The sequence below is a fragment of the Corvus cornix genome, chromosome 1 (assembly GCF_000738735.6).
Source record: "Corvus cornix cornix isolate S_Up_H32 chromosome 1, ASM73873v5, whole genome shotgun sequence".
Classification (NCBI taxonomy): domain Eukaryota; kingdom Metazoa; phylum Chordata; class Aves; order Passeriformes; family Corvidae; genus Corvus; species Corvus cornix.
In genome coordinates, this window is record NC_046332.1 from 42,689,842 (window position 1) to 42,711,900 (window position 22,059).

General features: G+C 39.5%; 1 protein-coding gene across 1 annotated transcript in view; it reads right to left on the bottom strand.

The window, feature by feature from the left end:
- GUCY1A2 (guanylate cyclase 1 soluble subunit alpha 2) overlaps positions 1-22,059 on the bottom strand; it is a 157,328-nt gene that overhangs the window by 68,855 nt on the left and 66,414 nt on the right. The window contains exon 5 of the mRNA XM_039564314.1: positions 10,597-11,082. Coding sequence (XP_039420248.1) covers positions 10,597-11,082 — 486 coding nt within the window. The remainder of the gene's footprint in view (positions 1-10,596; positions 11,083-22,059) is intronic.

A 22,059-nucleotide genomic window follows, 5' to 3' on the forward strand; every position in this document is an offset into this window, starting at 1 on the left:
TGACAGAGCAAGAGACAAAAACAACATCAGCGTCCTTATGGATTAGGAAACAGATAAGATAAAAAGAAGCTTTTTAAAGTAATCAAACCTTTAAAGACAGTGAAGATTTTCATAGATGCTTCGGCAAATACGGGGATAAGGAACATAATCTTTTTATTTTGCGGAATAAATCTCAAAATGAAAATGCTAGAAAGAAGTTTGCTATATATACCTGACATTTCATAAGTAACTCACGAGGCATCTTGTATTTCTTCAAGCAGCCACATTCAGTACTATCAAGAATGGCCCATCATAATGCACTGGTTTGGCAGATTCTACTGTAATCCAAGCTTTAACTATATGGTATGCCCTGTTCCCAAATATAGCTATTAGTTATGTTACTAATTGTTTCAATGGGAGTGCACAATGATGAGGTGTTTTGACAAGAATCATGACATCCATTTGTATGATTTCTAGAAAGTCAAGCTTTGAATTAATCAGTACAGTATTGTAAGGGATCCTATTGAGAGACAACAGAATATCCATGCTCAGTGGTGATGGGAGTTACTCCAGTGGCACTATAACAAAAAGCAAAGAAAGTAGGAAAGAAACAACTCGGGTTGATGCTGATTGTATGAGAGAAATTCAAATGCAGTGAAAATTCCTTTTGGTCAGTTAAAATACACTCTGTGCAGTAACCATAACATGGCATCAAAGTATAACATGATTAAATAACTATAAAGCACATGAAAAGTAGATGACAATAGCAGGGAAGAAGCAATATTTCAGCCATACAGACTGAAAGTTACTAAGATGTAGCAGCTGTAATCTACACAGGTGAGATTCAGTTCACCTAACCAGAAATATGTCTAATAGAGCAATTTGAATATGAGTTATTCATTCTCAGTTCTCTTCATAATCAATGGACTGAATGGGAACTCCTGCAGTCATCTGACCTGTGCTAAGAATCTCCCTCAGAAAAAAATAAATCTCACATTTAAAAAATTCACACCACACCCTATAAAATCAAACTTTCCTTTGTTGCCTGTGAGGATAAGAGTAAGTCCAAATTACTAACTCTATGCTATAATTAGCATAGTTTCACCTCTACCTCAGAACTGTAGAAAAGAAAGAATTAACAGGACAATGTGAAGAGGCAGAAGGGCAGATTGAACTTGGAAGATCACAGAGGCAGGTCAATTTTAGAAGAAGGACATGGAAACTTCATGGAAATCAAACAGTTCTTTAGGAATGCTAATCTCTACATTGTTTGATGAACCAGTGGAAAACCTTTCTACACTTCACAGCTAAGTTTCCTTTCCAGTCTTTGAGATTAATTCAGAACAGCATTTATTGGAGGTATGAACCTTAAGTGATTCTTATGATGACATCAGCAACAAAATCAATGCCTTCTAGCGTATTCATTTTGATTTGAAGATTTCGTTTCTTAAGGAGCAAAGTCAGAGTAAGTTCTGTATGTACTCCTCAGCCTAGACTTACTGGAGCACATCTTAACTTCCAGCACACCCAGGCTGCATTTCCATGGTAGCATATAAATATAAAAGGAGATGGTTTTGTAAGTTTCATCCCAGCATGAAGCCAAAATGCAGGATGTGAGTGGACATGGCACTGGAAATTATCAGGAACTACAGTAAAGACCTATGCCTTCACAAAATGTTCATTATCCTGTTTATCCATATTTCATTCCATATGCAAGACTGAACTATACAGTACCTCAAAACCATGCATTTCTTTCACCAAAGCTGAAATGTCTTCCCTCTAAAGAAATACAGTGAAATTCAGCCTTAATATGAAATTCTTGCAAGTATCACTGTAAAGGAAACCTTTGAAGATATTAGTATCTCCCAAAGGGCCTTTCTTTCACCTGTTTTCTGCCCTAAGTTGTACAGCACGAGAATAAGGAAAAGGCTGTGGTATATGGCAAAGTGGTGCTTCAGACTTATCATTTGGGCTTCATTATTCCTGTCCATGACTTCTAGTCCAGCAGCAAACAGGACACTTTTTAAACTGGGACGAAGACTGAAGAAAATGGAGATTCTCTCCATTTTAATTTTAAGTCAGCAGTCATCACAGGAACAATTTATTTGATATCCATATTCTACCCCAAGATGTCATTGACATCTCCCGTATTTCCTTCTACCCAAATCGTTCTCTCTATATCTCTGCAGATCACTAACTATCTTACAACATCCTCATTCGTGATGGAACTCACATTTATGGAGTGTCAGTCACACAAAAATGAAGCTTCAATTCCATCTGCTCAGCTATACTCTTTCTACAGTACCTGAAAAGTGAATTTTCAGGGCATGATGCATTCCATCCTGAATTCTGTAAAGCTCTTTTTTTCCCAAATAGTACAGCAGGATGCAAATGTGTGTATCTTTGCTTAATTGCCTGCTTCCATGCCCAGACTGTCATTTGATAAGGAAGACCCTTCCCATGTTGTCATCAGCATGCTTTTCTGGGCATTGGCCGAAAAACAGATTTATGTGGGCCACAGGCTTAGTTTGTGAAACTCTCAGAAGACTCTAGGGGAGCTCCGTGCCTTTGAAAGTGCACCACAGTGGGCATGTTCCTGCTCCCACAACGTACCCCAAGCCACGAAAAGGGCTGCATGAGTGTGCTGACTGCTAGTGCTATGATACCATTTGTCAGCACAGCAGCAAGATCCTGTTTAGCTCAAAAAGTTCTGGACCTTGGCATGCATATTCTGGCACGCAGGTCAGGGGATGTTATTCATCACTAAGCAGAGGGAGAGCAGATGTGAAGTATTTTGGGCAGCTTACGGTACAAAGACTTGAACAAGTCATTTACTCTAAAATACGGATTCTAAGGAAAGAAATAGCAAATATACATGCTGGAGAGAAACCAGATAAGGTTATTTCCCTGAGACATTAAGTGTGTGTGCTCTTTCTCTGGAGGTGGTGTAAGTACAGTTCCAAAAAGCCTCCTCTGAGCTTGGCCTAGGGATTTTTGAACCTGAGGTAGTTCTAGTTCCACATTTCTGTCTACATAGCAAAGAGTGAATACTGTCCTTTCTCAAATTAATCAAAACCTGTTTGGTTTTTTGCTGTTGTGTGAATACAAATTAATTCTGTTTACATTTTGAAGTTTTCTCTATGTTTTTTCTACTGCTAAGATTTGTCAGAAAAGCCTTGAAATGGTTGAATTTTGCAGCACTGTGAAGCTTAACAATATTAGTCAGCAGTAAAGCACTATTTATAGGTTTCCAAATCTCTGGTATATTATAAAAAACTTTCTTCTTTGGAAAGGATTTTAAAGTTTTCCAGATAGGATTTGAGAACACACTTGTTCTCAAAGAATGTCCTTCAGCTCCTACTTAGTGTTTCACTCTCTTAGGTTCTGTCTTTAATGTTTTCAAAATCAACTCCTAGGCAGTGAAATCTTACACCCAAGTTTCAAGGTAACTTTGCAACACTTTTACAACGTGACATTATGGTTCTTGACTTCAGGAAAACACCTCCCATGTGAGAAGGGGTGGATTACAGATGTCAACCTATGAAGTTCAGAATTCTGTTCTTCTTGTAAAGCTCATTTTTTAAAAGAAGTGACTTCCTATAAAACCAACTTCCTTTCCCAGGAGACTAATTAAGAAAAAATTGCTCTTACCAGGCCTGGGGGCCATCTTATTTTTAGTGAGTTTAATGATGTTACATACTGGCAAGTTCAGGAGCATTTTGCTAGAAGAGCTGTGTTTGAACTCTTTCTATAGCACCTACTTAGCAGTCTTAGGCACAGATTTTCAGCATGCAATATGTGGAGGAACTCTTTCATCTACACTGTAACTCAGTGCTACTTCCTCTACAGAAGAAAAAAGACAAATAGTACTTGCTGTGTAGAATTACTACCTAGTATTTTAAAAGAGGGGTTTTTTTCACTCGTTGAAAGAGAGTCATGCCAGAAGACTTGCGGTCTACATGACATCAATATCAGGTTTGCACACAACAGCCACGGAATACAAAAGTCATAGTGCATAAATTATTTCTCTCTTCTGTAGGCAAATACGAAATTGCAAAAATCAAACCAATTCTCTCTGATGAATAGAAAACGTCCTGGCTGGCATTCTGCCCTAATGCAATGTCAAAGTACAGAACTGTTCAACAAAATAAGAAAATATTAAAATAATCATGTATGACATAAGGCACACATTTCAGTTTAATGTCCTTCTCCAGATGGAAGAGTGGTCTTAATTTGCTATAGGTATCCCCAGTATTTAACCCCCTAGTGAACGACAGTATCTTCCTCAAGGTTACACAAGCTTTAATTTCTGTGTCCTGAAATTCATATGTTGTCTAGTTCCTATTAACTTACTTAAGTATCCTCCATGTTCACTTCAATAATTTAATAAATTAAGGTACAGCTATGAATGCTATTTGCATGAATGAAAATGTTGCATCTTGGTATATAAAAGTCCAGCCATATGTTGTCACAGCTGTGCTATGTATCCTCCAGATCTAGCACAACACCAGACTGCTTGAAAATGACAAGAGCCAAAGCAGAGGGAAAGTGAAATTAGTTTTCTCCAGTCCCTCAGAGGTTCTTAAATTTAGAAGGTGGAAAAACTTGACAGAATAAAACAAAGGACATAGCATCAGGGAGAGCTGTGTGCTACAAGAGGGAATGCCCTTAGCCATGGTTCCTGCCTAGCCATAGAATGTGGGCTTCACATACAAACTGAGGGCTTGGAAAGTGCTCCCAGGACCTGTAAGCTGGACATAGATTCTAAGGCTCCCATGCAACTTGAGAGAAATGGACCAGGGCAGTTACAAACAAATGTGTGCTTTCCAGATAAGAGAAAAGTTAAAGGAGAGAGACCAAAAAAAAAAAAAAAAAAAAAAAAAGAAGGAATTATATACAAGTATGGTATTCCTGAAGAAGCAGAGAAGTAGTTATATACAGAAACAGAAGTCCTAGGCCCTTTAGAGGATTCTTGGGTGATGTATTGCAGGAGAACATGCACAGATGTTTTAGTGCTTTGTGCAGGGCTGTATGTTTATAAAGCAAAGAATAACTCCTCTGGAGCCTGAGTGTCTGTTTGCTTCATTTGCAGATCTCCTTAAAGACAGAAAGTGTAAATTGTCCACAAGGCTGGAGAAAAATATGTGCTTGAAGTAATGGGAAGTCTTAAGTTCTTGGGTGGTGTGTTACACCAGATCTGCAGGGAAAATCCATGGAACCTTTTGTGTTTCGTTTTTTTTTTTTAAGGTTTGTTTTTTTTTTCCCCTTAACCCAAGAACAGTTCTGAGTTCCCCAAAGAGACAGCTGCCCCAGCTTTGCTCTAACTTCATATTGGAGTGAGATGCCAGTGTGCCATCAAGTCCACATATGGGCAAAGAGTCCCAGGAGGAGAAAGTGTCATTGCCTGCTCAAAGACAGAAGAAAGAAGGTTCAGGAACCCTCTGTGGTGGGACCCAAACAGAGCAGTGTGCTGCAGGCAGCTCTAACAGGCTGGGTGGCACCACGGAGAGAGCGAGCTTCTGGGCAATGGAAATTTTTTTCTATTACCCATTTTCATCTGTTACACATTCAAAACCTGTTGACTTTAAACTATCAGGAAGAAGCAACAGCTACTGCACTGATAATCCTCTGAACTGCCCCATTCCATTTAAAAAAAAATATTTTATGTGCAATACATGTAAGAGTATCACTATCATTTTACATATCTTAATTGCACTTCCTGCCTTTTGCAAATGCCTAAGCTGAAGTTTAGAATTTCAAAACTTCTCAAAATGGCCATGTATTTGTACTGAACTTAAAAGGTTATAACTGGACAGAAAGTTGGCAGAAATAGTGGCCGTAGATTGTACAGGAAAACTTGGGGACTACGTTTTTTAACTTATGAAACATAAAGCCTGGAAAACTTCAGAATAGTCTGAAACTCATGACCCTGTTTATTGAAGTATTCTTTAGTCATTATAGCACTGATAATAAGGTCAAGAACATGTATTTGGATACAAGATGTATTAGTTCTCAAGAGGGGATAGTCATGGCACTGAGAATGTACTGGTATTTTCTGTAAAATGAATACAGATTTCTGCAACTTAAACTACCATTACAGAAATGTAAAGCGATATTCTTAGAAAATGGGATTTTAAAATTAGGTTCCTAAAAGCTTTGTATCACAACCTAAACAAAACCGGTGAGTATCAGTCTTGAATAATTGCAGGACAGTCCAGATTTGCCATCATTTTTCAGTCTCAGGTCTTTACAATGAGCAAACATTAAGGCTGTAGACAGTGTTAGGCATATAAAATCAGAAAACAAAGATCTAACATGCTAAGTGAATCGTGTTGCCAGGAATAAAAGCCCAAGGAAGCTGTGTGGTACCACTCAGAGAGAGTGCCAGTTTAACCAAATAATGAAACCAAAAAGAAAACAGAAATTCATATAACAACGTTGTGGATTCTGACTGTAAAATTAACGTATTTAAGTATATTGTCTTATATAAATACTCAATAAACTTTCAATTAAAATTTTTACAACGAAGATGTATAGCAAAGAAATTCTGGCAGCTGACCACAGTTTTCAAGAAACATTTAGGACTCTCTGCTTAGACATGGAAAGTGGGACTTAGCACCTCACAGAAAGTGAAGTACAGTGTCAAGGAAAATCTGCAATGTCTTCAAGGGCAAATGCTGCCCTATTTAGAGAAAGGACAAAGAAACTAACACCTACAGGATCAGGTCTGGTTCTGCTCTGTTTGGCTTGACATTACCAAGCCAACATATATAGCCACACAGTCACTGCACACAGAGCCAAAAAAACATGCACAGTAAATGCTGCCTTTACACAGTAGTTAAAGGGTGCACAGGGGAAATGTTTCAGAAAGGAAACTGAGGGGAAAAGAGCTGAGAAAGCAGGCCTGCAAAGGCAGAAGGGCTCAACAAGAAACAAATATTTTAAATGAGCCAATGTCAAATACATATTACATGAAGGACAAACAGAAGCTGTGGGAATATTAAGCAGGGAAGATTTCAGACTGCAGGGTTAAGTTTTAAATGCCAGCAGACGTGGCTGCAGCATATCTAAATAGCTTATTTGATAAAGAGATGGCTTAACTGAAGCATCATTTCCCAGTACTTGGCTGACAAACAACAGGAACTCAGATGCAGAGAAAAACAGGTCAAAACAGACAGGCCAACAAGTACATATTTTACCCAAAGCCACAGCTTTCAAAATTTACTGAGATATCTCTCCCATGACTTCTGCTCCTGGAGTCCATGTTTCTACTTGCATGTCCACAAACACCAGCCTGCCAAGCATCTGCAGCTACACTGCTCTGAACTGCACTCCCTGCTTGACAGCATCTTTTTCTCCCATTCCTCAACTCCAAACCAAATATAATTAGCTTGGAGAGTCAGCAGCACCAGTTTCCAAATGCATCACCAGGTCTCAGGTCTTTCACCTCCTTGCCCTTCTGTGATTATCACGAATATGTCCATCCTAATCTTTTCACCAAGGGTGTATGTCAGCAGATTCTTTCCCAGGTTTCACTCTCTAAAACACAGATTCTTCTAGATTGCTAAAACTGTCACCCAGGCTCATAACACCGTGCATCTCAATTATGGCAATGTTCTCCCTCAGCCTGGACAAATGTAATCTGTCATCATTGGTATCCATTCAAAATGCTGCTGTGAAATTCATTTTCTGAGCCCATCATCTGTCTGTGTCATTCCTAACTGTGCCTCCATCCATTGGATAAGCTTTCCCTACCTCATCAGTTATAACTACCTACTTTGATTCTCAAGAAATTTCAAAGTCTAACTCATCACCCTTCAGCTCTCTCCAAGCATTTTTAGTCTGTATCACAGACAGCTGTATAACAGCTCATTATGCTTGTCCTCTATGTCTGGCTAGTTAAATGTGAGGATCTTTGCTCTTTCTGTGCCATATTTCTCTATAAATGAAAATATTATGTTCATTGTCCGAATCCAAGATTAGAAGCACTGAGGTTCTGAATACAAAATTCTGTAACAGTAAAGCTGGGTAAATTATTTACAGCATGGAACTTATTTATTGAATTTTGCTTAATTTTCTGTTTACAAAATGGTGAATTTGGTATTCAGATGTACCCACCAAATAATCTTTGCAAATTATTCCTGCCATGCTGCTAAAAACCAAGCAAATTTAAAAATTGATGTATTTAGATCACATAATAAATTTCTGTAGCCTAGTTACACAAGTATATCTTTGAGGTGGGCTCAGTACAAAGCCCACCAAAGTGGTGATCAAGTATCTAAAATTCACTACCTGACAATAACTTCTAAAATCATAATTGTTGCAATGGTGATCATTCCTAGCAATAAACTTTGCTTCCAGAATAAAACAAATGAAAAAGATATAAACACACAAGCTATTTTCATTTTAAAATGCAAATGTTTTCTTTCAAAAGGATTGCTATTATATTTGAAGCCTGATTCTCTAGTGAAAAAAAACCAGGTTCATTGCCTGAGTTTTTTCTTTCTGTAGTGCTAAACTGAGTCATTTTCACTTAACCCCTCAGATTTTTTTTTTAGATTTCTGGTTAAAAAAAAAAAATAAAAAACATTTGGAGGGGAGAAAAAAGGTGCATATAGCTCCAGAATAGCCACAGAGCACAGTGCCTTGCTTATTAGTGGGTGGTGGTGGGCATCAGGGGACACGTAGGGAGGGTCCAGGGATGGGGGGAGTAGGGAGATAAAGAAAATTCAGGATGAAAGGATCTGAGAAGGAACCACCTATATTATGGCAGCAACAGTGGAGAAAGGGTGTTAGAGCTGTAAGCCATTCTTCCATAGAAAAACAGGTTTTATTAATACCTTTACTCACAGAATTACACGGGAGTTTTGACATGGAAGTGCTTATTCCTTTTTATGAATGCATAAATCTCATCTTGCCTATCTCAACAGCTATGACCTTATTTCACTGGTCAGGACAGTCTTCTCATAAAGTAACATCTTTCTAGCCACAGTAGCACAAAGCTAGGTGAAAGGCAGAAAGCCGTGGTCTAAATGGTATAATATTCATGACCTATGCATAAATATTCCTCCTTAGTGTTCTCACAGGACTCAGCCAGCCTTCCTTACAGTCAGATCATAGAGTTTTGCATACTTTATATCCTATTCCCATGCAACCATAATTTTCAACAAAGAATGTTCTGAATGCTTCAAAACAGCTGAAATTAATCACCTGGGAACACAGCGAATACACCCATGTGAAGCATGTGAACACACAGCATGTGAAGCAGGGTTACTAGGTATCATTCCTGACTCTGGGTCAGAAGTTCCTCAAGTCCTCTTCCCAGAGCTGGGTCCTAATCCAGTGCAGCAACATCAGACTAACACAAACTGAGACTGCACTCACCATCTTTTTCGACTGTATCACTGTAACAGTTTCCAAATGAGGGCTGGTACCTTCCACTGCATTCATGTCCCAACGTGGCCTTTGGCTTCTGAGCATTAGTAAAACAAAACCCTAACCCAGGAGCCCAACTTCTTTACAGTGTGCTTGTTTACTTTGGTAAAGTGCCCTACCAACCTTTAGCTATACCATTTTCAGTTCTATCTGTGGTACGTGCTATAACGTTTCACCCCTGATTATTATTTAGGTGGGTAATAATTATTTTTCAATTCCTTTTAAAGCGCATTAAAGGCTAGAAATTAAAGGGGCAGCACACTTGTGAGATCTTTATCTCTGCAGCCTAACAAATACTATATGAAACAGTTTGAAAACTGTTAGTTTGCAAACCTCAGCCATATAATAAAGTCAACATATAATTTTACAACCACATTTCTTTTCTCTCGTGCATTAACATATAAAAAGAAACTTGCTCTATTTCTTCTATCAGAAAATTAAAGGTATTCCATATACAACACAGTCTGTAGGTTTCACAGGATAATTACACAGATAATATCTTCAGTGCATTTATTAAATTCTACCTCCCCTCTTTTTTCTCTCAAATACATACTGGACACCAAATCCATTTCAGAGAAGTGAAGATGAGTTCTCTAATGGGACCAACATGTGTGACACTTCCTTTGGAGCATGGCACACCAGTGCCATGTCCCATTCATTACATTGACTGTGCACGGACATCTGCTGTCCTCTTCCTGTTTTTCAGTGGAAGTTTCTTACAATAACTTCTTTTAGCGAATGCTCTGCTCCTTATGGAAAATTTTAGTTCTTTCAAGGGAAAGATAAATGCCTAAACCCTAAAGCATTCAAGTGTAAAGTGAGTGCCTCCCAGGAGCTGCAGCTTGGGTTAGGATTCATCACTGTGCACTTCTTCATCCTTAGGATGCTGTTGCTGATGTGTCATCTAAAGGAAACCAGGCTATCATACAGGAGATGTACATTTCTATAAGGAAATGGGAATATGAGGCCTATATTCCCATGGAAGTACCATGATGACAGTTTCATATTAAAGCATTTGAGTTTCAATGGTCATATTTCAGATTTGGGTTTTTTTGCACATAAAACAAAAATATTGCCTTCATATTTTTATAGGGAAGGTCTTCAATTTAGGAAGAAAGCTACCAGGATTCTTTCTGCATTCGTTTCAACTAGCTTTTGCTAGGTTAGGACTTGAGCTATTACCTTGTAGATGTCAAGGAATCCACACTGGTGGTCGAAGCGCGTGTAGAGCTCGTTGAGCATGCTGATGACCTGCATGGGCGTGCACTGAGCACAGATGGCAGTGAAGCCAACAATGTCCGAGAAGAGCATGGTGACATCATCAAACTTCCTGGCCTGAACCTGTTGCCCCTGCCACAACTGCTGAGCCACCTCTTCAGGGAAAATAGAAATAAGGAGATCTACTGTCTTCTTTTTCTCCTCTTCCAGGGCTTGGTGTGTACATTCTAGTGTTGCCTTCAGCTTATCCATTCGTTTTTTCAAGCCATCCTGTGCCTTTGCTTGCTCCCCAACCAATATGACATCACGAGTAGCATCATGGATAGGTATGTCCGAAAGATGGAGGCCTCGGCCCATTAGCTCATCCAGCTTGTCCACACAGGGGGAACCCAGAAACAATATCGAGTTTGATTCTGGCACATGAATCATTTGTCCTTTAATTTCCATCACCTGCAAAATAAAAAACCAGAGTTTAGAAAAGGGGAAAAATCAGCTGATAGATGTGGATCCTCATTCTACTTCCTCCGTCTTTCCTTTTTGGCTAAAACAATAAACTGTAGCCTTTTATACAGAAGCCTCTTGCACTCACCTATTCAAGTAATGAGACTCACAGAGTTTGCTCACCAAATTGAGTCAAAAAACAGCCTAAATTGTCACAAAAGTATTCCCAAATCAGATGTTGGATTTTATTTGTACCCAATTAAATAAGAAAGCAATAATATGTGTTCTCAGTGTGATGTCTAAATATTGCTCCTGGAATGTACATGGCCTTACAAGCAAATTCCAGAGTTGTTCTTTCTCTGTTACTTAGCTATAAATTACAAAAAGAAAAAAAAGTAATGAGAAATTGCAACTGTCTGAAAGCAGGTTAGTGAAACAAAGTACCTTCTGTTATTTTTCAGCAAAATAGCTAATACAAGTCAATTGTGGCCATTTTACAGAGGAATCAAATAAAAATAGATGCGAAAAACAACCCTATAAATAACAAATGGCATGAAAATATCGTACTAGTCCTCCTGTTTCCTCTTTTCCTTCTCATACATGCAGCAGAGTTGAAGGCTGATTTCAGTTAGAATCTGCAGATTTCTTGGTGATAGAAATTCACCCAATTTTTATTTGTGGAACAGTAGAAGGAACAGTAAGGAATGAGCATCAGGTGGTTTATAGCTTTTGCAACTGCCTGTTAAATGGCTAGATGTTTTGAGTGTTGTCCAAGGGTTGATATCACCGAGGCCATGGATTGTTACCTCTTGCTCCATCATGGCAGTCGAGCACAAAACTACCAGACTGAAATGAACACTGAAAACTAAATTAAATCAGACAAACTGTATCTCTTTGTAAATACAGCTTGCCATAGCCTCTGTCATGAAGAACAACCTGATTAATGCTTCCATTCCAGGACTGCACAAAGACCAGGGCAATACTGTGCTACGTGATCTAAAATACCCACAGTCCTTAACCCAAGGATCTCATAGTCAAAACAGGCACAACACACAAACCTTATGCATCTAAGCATGGTGTTAGGCACCATAATGCCCTATATCTGTGTTTTTGTATTCTACACAATCTCTTGAAATAAAAAGGTCTCCTCCAGTCACCATTTCTTTCATCACGTAGGCATTTGCTCACTGTCACATGATTCACTTATCATTTAATCCTCCTTCCATCCCTAATCCTACCGAGCAAAACAGAAAAACCTCCATCAGGGAACCCAGAGGTGTCTGCAATAATGATGTGATTTAAGTGTCCAGTGGCCTGAATGCTCCTGCTGAGGTGACAGCTAATCCTACATGGTACTTCCATATTTGGAGGAGATTTTAGGAAGCTACTCTTTCTATTAGTTTTGTTTGTTGTTTTTTTTTTTTTTCATTAGGTAATATACTGTCATTGCAGCCTCTATGGCAACATGGGAATTGAGCCTATCCTGTCCCCATTGCCCTCTGCCTTCTCTTCTAGCAACCTAACAGATGCAGCTTCTGATGTCAGCCAGGGAACTCAGCAAGTGAAAGTAAATTCAAGTAATTAAAATTGTCAAATTTTCTAATTTATGTTCCTGCACACCTACTATATTTACATTTCTAAGCCCTACTTGCTCAGCTTCACTCTGGGACATTCATCTCTGAGAAAGCTAGTCAGCTACCTACATGAGCTGATTTAATGCTCCATGGCTAAGTGTTCTTTTTCTACTTTTGAAACAAGGCTCCCTGGGAAATAGGATGCTTTCTTCATGCATGCAGCCTCATTCTTTCAAAAGGGCACATGCAAAATTGTTTTAACTCTGAAGTACAAGTTGCCAAATATGAAATACATGGTACAGCATTTCTAAATTCTCTTCCTGTTTTGTTCCCTTTTGCTGGAGAGTTTCCTGTTTGTAGAATTTCACTCTTGTGTGAAATAAAAGTATCTCATATTATCACTTGCCTCTTCCATCTCCAGGTGAAAACAGGGTGTTTTCAGCTCAGGAGGCGAGAGTGTGACCACAGACCCAGGCTGAGCCAGCCTGCCCTGGGGGTGAGCTGCTTGTCAGCAAGGCAAGGCACCTGGCTTGGAGTTGTGTTTCTCCTGTTAACCTGCTGTGAGACTAGAAGAAAATTAATGCATCCTCCTGTGCCACCACTTCACCTCTGTCAATTTGAGGTGTTAAACTCTTTGATGTGATCTCTGTCTGTGTTAATGTATTGTGCCAACCGTCCCCAGGTGGACTTTTCTCAGGAAACACTGACTGAGTAAATAATGTACTAAACAGGCACTCTGGAGTCCTCTGCTCTACTTCTGGGTAACCTCAGGCAAATTATCAACCCTGACTTCTTATCTGGCCTTTTAGCACAGCAGGAACGATGCTATTGACCACCCTATAACACACTTTTGAGACTTATGTGTGAAAAGCAGTAAAAGACAGACAATCCTGTAAAATGCCTGACTAATAATAACCAAGTGAGCTGACCCCCTGCTTCAACAAGGTTGAGCATTTTTAGAAACTTTTGCAAAGATATTCTCCCTACACAACTGATTAGCTTCCTAAAACTGTCAAAGGTTCAGTGCTATTTCAGCTTTACCCCCTGAATACTATTATCACTTGTTCTGCCTAACAGGAATTGCTGATGTTTCCTATCCCTTCTTTCATGTTACGTTAGTGATTCTGTCGTCCTGCTCTCTCTTGATGACTGATGGGTGTTTTAGAAAAAGTCTTGCCAGTCTCTTCAAGTTGCCAAATCAGGGAACAGGACAACAGACATGAAGCTGCCCCAGCTTTCCTGGAAAGAAACACCCAAATCTTGTAAAGAACAGCAGCAGAGAAGAGCTAAGACTGCATCATTCTTCTCCGTTTTTGCAAAGCCTTTTCCTTTCCAAAGAAGCTTCAGAGATGATTCAGACTCTTTCTAGCAGACTTCAGTCTGCGACTGATCCAGCATGACTTCCATATCTTTTCTTTGATTTCTCTTGCTTCTTATATTCTTCTTTGTATCTTAAAGTAGAGCTGATGATATAGGATATCTGGTTTACCTGAAGCTTGCCATAGTAAGTCACATTTCTGGGCACCTCCCCAAAGCTGGACAGCTTTACACCTGGACCATAACCCTACAGGCAATCAGAATGGCATCATCCATCTTTCTTGTAAGCAGGGAAAGATTGAAACATTTCTGTCATCAATTGTATTTCATTACTCCTACATTTCATTGCCTTCCTGTCTCTTTAATTATATTCTCACTGAAAAAAATTAGAATAATTCCACCACTTTCAGAGGACATTTTCCTGATTTACAGTGGTATAAGAGAACATTTTGAAATGAGCAATTGCATACCATATTTTACAGTATTATGTTGCTGTGAAATGACAGTGCAGCCTAACTAGTTCTGGGATGGAAAACAAAAAACCTATCGCTGAATTTTAGTTCCACCACAAACCCACTGCAATGAAACGAGCAAACAGTTCCTGATTCTAAGGAACTCTTTCAGTCTCTCTCCCCAAAGACCAGCCTTGGAAATACTGACAGATTCTAAAGCTGCTGTTCGAGAATATGGAGAGTCTCCTACTGAGCAGTGCACCACCAGCTACTTCATTAGGTACACAATATCCAACCCTCTGCACACCCTCTGCACACTCTGGATGCAAGCCATCCTAGGATCAAAGAGCTTATGAATCAAATGCCAAATACACTGCCTAATCTTTACGGAAAAGCACAGGGAAAAGCTTCACCGGTTGCACTGAGGGAGGATACTACTCTGCACAAAGATGTGTGTTTTGGAATAGTGACTGAGAGAAGGTGCACACATCTCCTCAAAATTATTAAGGAAATATGAGATGTTATCTTTGAGAAATAACTGGGGGGCTTAAAAAATAATTTTCTTTTTCAGTAGGCCAGACCTCTTCTGCTGCCTCTGAAATCCACAAATTTTAATAGAGCTGCTCCTTTGATTTTGATCAGTGCATAAACCCTCCCAAAATGTGATTATAGTCTTCTTTTTTTAGATTTATTTATTGGGACTAGGTTAGAAACTTACAGTGCTAGGGCCACACTTTCATACACAGTTACATATGCATGCTTGATTTCATACAATGAACAAATTCAGTAAGAGTAAACAAAGCTGCTTCTTTAAAAGGTTCATAGTTATTTAGAGGATGGAAAGACTGGGGCACAATCAGCTTATGATAAATCAACCTGGACACCATCACCATCATCACTTCAAGGCACAAAGAGTATAGGGTGACTTTCAGAAAGGAGGTCCAGCCTGAATTTTAAAACAACTGGACTTCCCTGAATGTCCTATAGGATACATGGCAGTGTCTCAGGAACATTTACAGCAAGGTATTTCATAATATTTGAGCAGTTAGGGGCTTAGGGGATTTTGTGAACACCGCACAAGGCGACAGTCCACTTGCAGAAAGAAATGTAATGACTCTGCCTGTTATGTTTCCATGACGCATCTAGAATGGCTGAAAGTATAATGGACAACACTGGAATTAAAAAAAAAAAAAAATCTCTTAAATTGGAAAAATGGGCTGAAGCTGGAATTCAAAACAAGGGCAATAAATATGCTTAGGCAGAAATAATCAAATGCAAAAAATGCAAGCAGGATAACTGTCCCTAAGAAGCTGGCCCTGAGTGCAGAGTGGAACAAATGAATGTAAGTCAATATGTCATGCTGTCATTAAGAAAAAAAACACTATACAGGACTACATAAACAAAAAGAGAGCTTGCAAAACACAGGAAGTAATCCTTATTCTGTGACCACCATTTTTCAGGCCCCAGATGGGCAAATCTGTTCCTTTTTAGTAAAACAAAGATGTGGATCAATTGGAGAGTCTGGTGAAAAGCAATGAATGTGATGAAAGGTCTAAAAAATATGACCTACAAAAAAAAATTTTAAACATTGGCTGGTTTACCCCAAGGAAAAAAATCTAAGGGTGGGCATATGAAACTGTTCAAAAACACTTAGTGCCAATGCAAAGAGATCAAACTCTTCTACAAATCCAGTGGCAAAAGTTTTGCAGAAAAGGCCCTGGCGATCCTGGTGGACACCAAACTGAACATGATCCAGCAATGAGCACTTGCATCAAAGGCTAACAGTACTCTGGGCTCCGTTAGTAGGAGTGTTGCAGCAGGTGGACGGAAATAATCCTTCCCCTCTGTTCAGAACTGGTGAGGCCACACCTGGAGTACGGTTTCCAGTTTTGGGATCCACAGTACAGGGGATGCATGGACATGCTGGAGAGTATCCAACAAAGGTCAACAAAGGTGACAGGAACCTGGGACATGTCTCCTGTGAAGAAAGGCTAAGACAGCTGGGACTGTTTAGCTTGGAGATGAGAACACTCAGCATGATCTTATCCATGTACGTAAGTACCTTTGCAGTGGTGCCCAGAGACAGGACCAAAGGCCATAGACTAACCAAAGGAGGCTCCCTCTGAACATCAGAGAACACTTTTTTTATATAGGGTGACCAAGAACTAGTACAGGTTGCCTACTCAGGTTGTAGAGTTTCCAACCTTGGAGATACTCAAAAGCTACATGGATGTGGTCCTGGGAAACTCACTCTAGGTGACCCTGCTTGAGCAGAAGGTTGAACCAGATGACCTCCAAAGGTTCCTTCCAACCTCAGTCTATGAAATGACCAAAAAGTAAAAGGCTCAAATTGGAAAAAATGAGTTTAATATGGGATATTCTTCTATTCATAGGGAGAGTGAGAATGGAAACATCAAGTGGCGAGGAGTTGGATTATGCATTAATTTGTGAGAACTGTGAAAGGTGATCAGTCTGTCTGGAAAGCAGAGGAATGAACCAATGACTTAAAAGAAATCTAGGTAGAAACAGGAAGGAGAGAGGTAGTAGGGTATCATTTTGCATTCAAACAAAAACGACGCAAGTTATTTCTGGGATAATTAATGTAGTGCCAGTGTAGATCGTGTGGAATTGATTGCTTCAGTCACTTTACAACTCTTTCTACAGGCAACAACTGAAACAGGTGTTTCTGGAAGAAAAGTCGTGTGATCTACGTGAGACATCTAAGTCATGGTCAAATGAGTCATGCCCCATGTGTAGAAATACCTACATTTCTCTGTTGTGAAGGGAGCACAAGGCTTGGACATACATGCCTGTACTGGTCAGTTAAGTCTACCTCCTATCAGAATAAACTTAATTTACAGGAGTGAATGTACTGCTGTGCATTGAAAGACACATAATTGCCAATATATAAGTATATTAGGGGAAATATGTGTTCTCTGTTGGTTTAACAGATTTCTATATTAAATGCTCCAAACCTCAATTCAATAAAATGAAAAGGTATGACTGTAAAGTTACTGCTGCTCTGTGGCTGGCTGACCACCAGAGAGGAAGACCATGAATCTGACCTTAAAGAGAGAAAAAGGAACCGGCATTACAACCTATCCAATACTCCTGCTCTGCTTGTAGAGTGGGGTAAGTCAGAGCTAGCAAAACTAGCTGTGGAGAAAGATTCATGAAAATGAGAAAAAATCATATTCTAATGAAACCCTGATTTGCTGTCTTATCTGTAGACAAAAATAACACCAGCTTCCATTGCACCTATGTTTTATTGAAAAAAAGTAAGAGAAATACATATCATCTCCACAGAAATGAAAAATAACTTTTCAGTCAATGCCTGATGCAATTGAATAAACTAGACAAGGTTTGCTCAGCACAACTCAGGATGTGCTTGGGTTCTTGTGAAATTGTAACTCTCAGCATTTGCTTACAAGTTTGTATTTCCAGCTCAATGCATTGTCAAAAGAATATAATTCCACACAGCAGCAAAGTGAATGTTAAAAATTTCTCATTATTTATAGCAAACCCTGGAGTGTTTCATAACATGCAATAGTCTTCAGACCAAAGTGACCAAATTTAACATTTTCTGTATGTCATAGATACCTCACAAATCCAGATTGGCAGCAAAAAATATTGCACCTTTAGGAAACCCAAAATTTTGGTGGGAATACATTCATTTTCCATAATGTAAATAAGAAAGTGATGGAGAAATACTAATATCTTTCAGTTGTAAATCTGGATCTTTAAAATAATTTCTTGGTATCAAAAGAGTAAGTGTGGCAGATTAAAAGCAAACAAATTAGTGTTAGATAGGATCTGCTCCACAAGAAGCATAGGTATGCATGACAAATCAAAAGCATGAATTCACCTGTAATGACATGTGAAACGGGGAAAGGGGAAGAGGTAAAGGAGATTATCCTTAACATATTAGTCTGCCAAACCAACTAGATAAACAAAAGGCAACAGCAGATCCACCTGAAAAAGGTCATGATGATTTACAGTTTATCTTTTCTTGCTTCAAGACACAGAAATTTCTTTTAAGAAGGTACTCCTGACTGCTACTTGGATAAGTCCAAGATAAATCTAGCCCAGTGGAATAAAAACAACGCAAAAAGGATTCCTTCAAAGGAACATCTATCTTCACAAGGCAGCAAAGTGCCATAATTCAACCCTATGCGCTCCTCAGTCAGCTTCCCTGACAGATGCTCCCAAGCAGAGGAGTGGGTCAACTCAACAGGGCAGACAGGCAGAACATGGCATGGGCAACACCAGACAGTGTTCTTCTAAAACAAGAAGAAACTCACCAGTGTTTCCAAGAGAATTTCAAAATCCTCAAAATCAACACACCAATAACAGATTGAATTTTTTTTCCATTAATGAATACCTTTATATACTTAAACACGACCTGTGTGAATCCCAAAGGCACCTATGGCCTGACAGTCCTTGTCCAGTCTCCCAGGACTCCCCTGGCCCTGTCCAGGGCCCTGGACCCCATGCCACGCCCTTGGGCTGTCAGTCCTGCCTCAGCGATGCTCTCACAGCCCTGCCCTGCTTAGCCACAGGCCCATCCAAGGGCCCAAGGCCCAGCCCAATGTCAGCCTTTCCCCATCCCCATCCCCATCCCCATGGAGGTGCCAGTGCTGGTGCTGGGCCGCCCCCACATTCCCAGCCTGGGTGTCTGGGACAGGTCCTGGCTGCCAGCTGCTGCCCCTCCACCCTGCAGACTCCCACGGCTCCCGGCACTCAGGGGGCCCTGGCCCCTGCTGTACCCTGACAGCATCCATAAAATATTTTACCAAAAACACCTATCAATCAAGGAGCATCTGGACAATGTTCTTGGCCATATGTTTTAGTTTTAGGTAGTCCTGTGAGAAGGAGGGAGTGGGACTTCATGAAGCTTATGGGTACCTTTCAACTCAAGATATTCTATGATTTTCATTTTACTGCAAAATCTATTTAATCCCCTAAGATTGCTTTCAGGTTGTACACACTTCAATTAGCATGCTAGATTTTTCAACGTATCAACAATACATCTCTCTGCTACTTTATTAAAAGCCAGGATACCCTGTGCAGATATTCAGCTGCCCATCTTACTCCAACAACACAGAGTTACAAATGTGCAGCATCAGTGTTAAAAATGTCTGCTTTGGTCAGGAGCAGAGCAGTGGAAACAATTTTTAGAGACACACTCATTTGTTTAGAATCATAGAATAGCTTAGGCTAGAAGGGACTGCAAAGATAATCAAGTTCCAACCCCCCCACCAAAGGCAGGGACATCTTCCTCTAGACCGTCTTGTTCAGGGCCCCATCCAGCCTGGCCTTGGAGAACTCCAGGGATGGGGCATCCACAGCCACTCTGGGCAACAAGCTCAAGATCTGTGAACTGTGAAAGTGGTGATAGCAGTAAACATGCTCCAAGCCACACGCTTGCATTAATTTTGCATTTCAACTGAAGCAAAATGCATTTTTGTGCTGACAATCCCACCACATTTTAATTACAACAGATCAATCAAAGTATAAGGGAAATTTCCCATATTTAATATTCTCTCTCTGTTTATGAAAGACAAATGAAGGAGATTACATTTCCAATTAATGTTTGTTAAACATCTGGTTAAAAATAAAAGCTACACATATTTACATAATCAAATCTCTATCTCATGCTTGTAAAAACCTTTATCACTGACAAATATTACGTGTCAGTTTGTTAAAGACAGATATTTTTTATCTATTTCTGTCAATGTCTACCAAGCAAAATTGTGGAGAAATGTGTCAGTATACTGAGGGGAGTGGAGAGGTTGCCATTTTCCACAGTGTTGTTCCTTTTTGGATTATTTCCTACTGCCTTCAGCCCAAGATTTGTGCGGGTGCATGAATCAGTCTTTCACCTAATCCTTCCATTAGCAGTGTTCACCTCCTAACAACAGCTTCTCCTTTGAAAGTGATCTGTCCCACCTGCCTGAGATGACCTGCTAGCAGAAAGTACTCTTACTTATGTGATATTTCTTGCAAAGTATTTTTTTTTCTCAGATTCAGGTTCACTTGTTTCTTTGTGGAAATTGCTTTTTAGCAAAAAGCAGTGAAATGGTTAAATAAGTGCATATGTTTATTCATGAAAACAGTAGGCAAGGAGCAGCAGAAGCAGTTTTCCCCTTTGATCTGTGAGAACAGATATATATAGCAACCATTAGGAGCTGTGACATTTCATCACCAACCTAGGTATCTTAAAATTCCTGTGATTAAAACATCTCTTAGCCCATGCACTAGCTAGCTTGCAGAATTTTTCTCCTTTAGGACTTATAGGATCCTGTTCTTCCCTTAATTCATCTTAAGTATATAAATCTGCTCAAAATTCCTTCCAGCACCACACCAAGGAAACTGATGAGAATTAGAGTCCTCTGTTGGTATTTTTACTTGGCTTTAATTTTTATTATCCCATATATCATGTACTCTAGCAGATTTGATAAAAGACTCTACCATTAGAATTTGATATTGGGATTAATCAGTTCTGGTCTCTTGGTGCAGTATAAATTTTCAGAACATGAAGAGAAAAAATTTCTTCTTTTCCCAGTCCAATCATTCTTAAGTTAGATGTAATAAGAAAGACCCATTCTACCTCTCACTGATGTAATTGTAAATATATCAAGCTGCTTTTAGTGGGAACAGTACCAGGCCTTTAAAATTACATTTTCTACATTTTTCTTAAAAAGGCTGAATTTCTTTTAGTGTGTTCAACATAATCCATTACATCATTAGGAGACCTTTCATCCATAACTTGTTATAAGTAGCATATTTGAGAGGTACCAGTAAAAGACAATCTTCATGTGGCGTCTCTTACAGGCTACGTTAACGAATTTGGGAAGAATGCACTGGCCTGGTTTAGCAGTCTCAGGTTACAGGTGTTATTTTTAATCAATTCCACAAAGTATTTATTTTACAACCCATCAAGAAATGAAAAGCAAAAACATTAAAATGCCTTTAACTTAACTATAAATAGAACATAGAGTGTGAGAGGGAACAGTCAGATGTAGTGAATATTCACATTTCTGTGTACATTAAAATATGTTTAGCTTCCATTTTCTTCACTGCACCTAACTGATTTGCTCTTGATATGGTAATAAAGAAAATGAAGGGAAAAAAAAAAGTTGAAGGTGATGTTTTAAAAACAAAATATGGTCAGTCTCTATTGCCTTGACTTTTCTAGCACAAATTTTAAAAAGCAGTTAAGCAAGTTGTTTCAGTGACTCAGGCTGACAAGAAATAAGATGTTCCCAGGGTCTTAGCTGCTCACCACTGCTGCATGTGGGCCACCAAAGCCTGGAGGGAGCATGGTGGGATGGGGCAAGTGTGAGTGTGAATGAAAATGGGAGACCCAGCCTTTACAGCAAAGAAGGACAAAGGAAGTGATCCGTCTAAAAATATTAAGAACTGCTGCTTCACGAAGCTCCCCACTCAGCTTGCAGATTCCTGACCTTGGATACCTCAGGGGAGCTTTGCACAGCTTCTCAGGGCTTGCTGTGGGTAGGCAGATCGCAAGCCAGCCAGCCCCAGAAATCACAGGACTGCCCTAGCAGTGCTCTGCCTCAGCTGAAGCACCCTGCCGAGAAGCAGAAAATATTTGCTCAGGCGCAGCATGATGCAAACGCAGC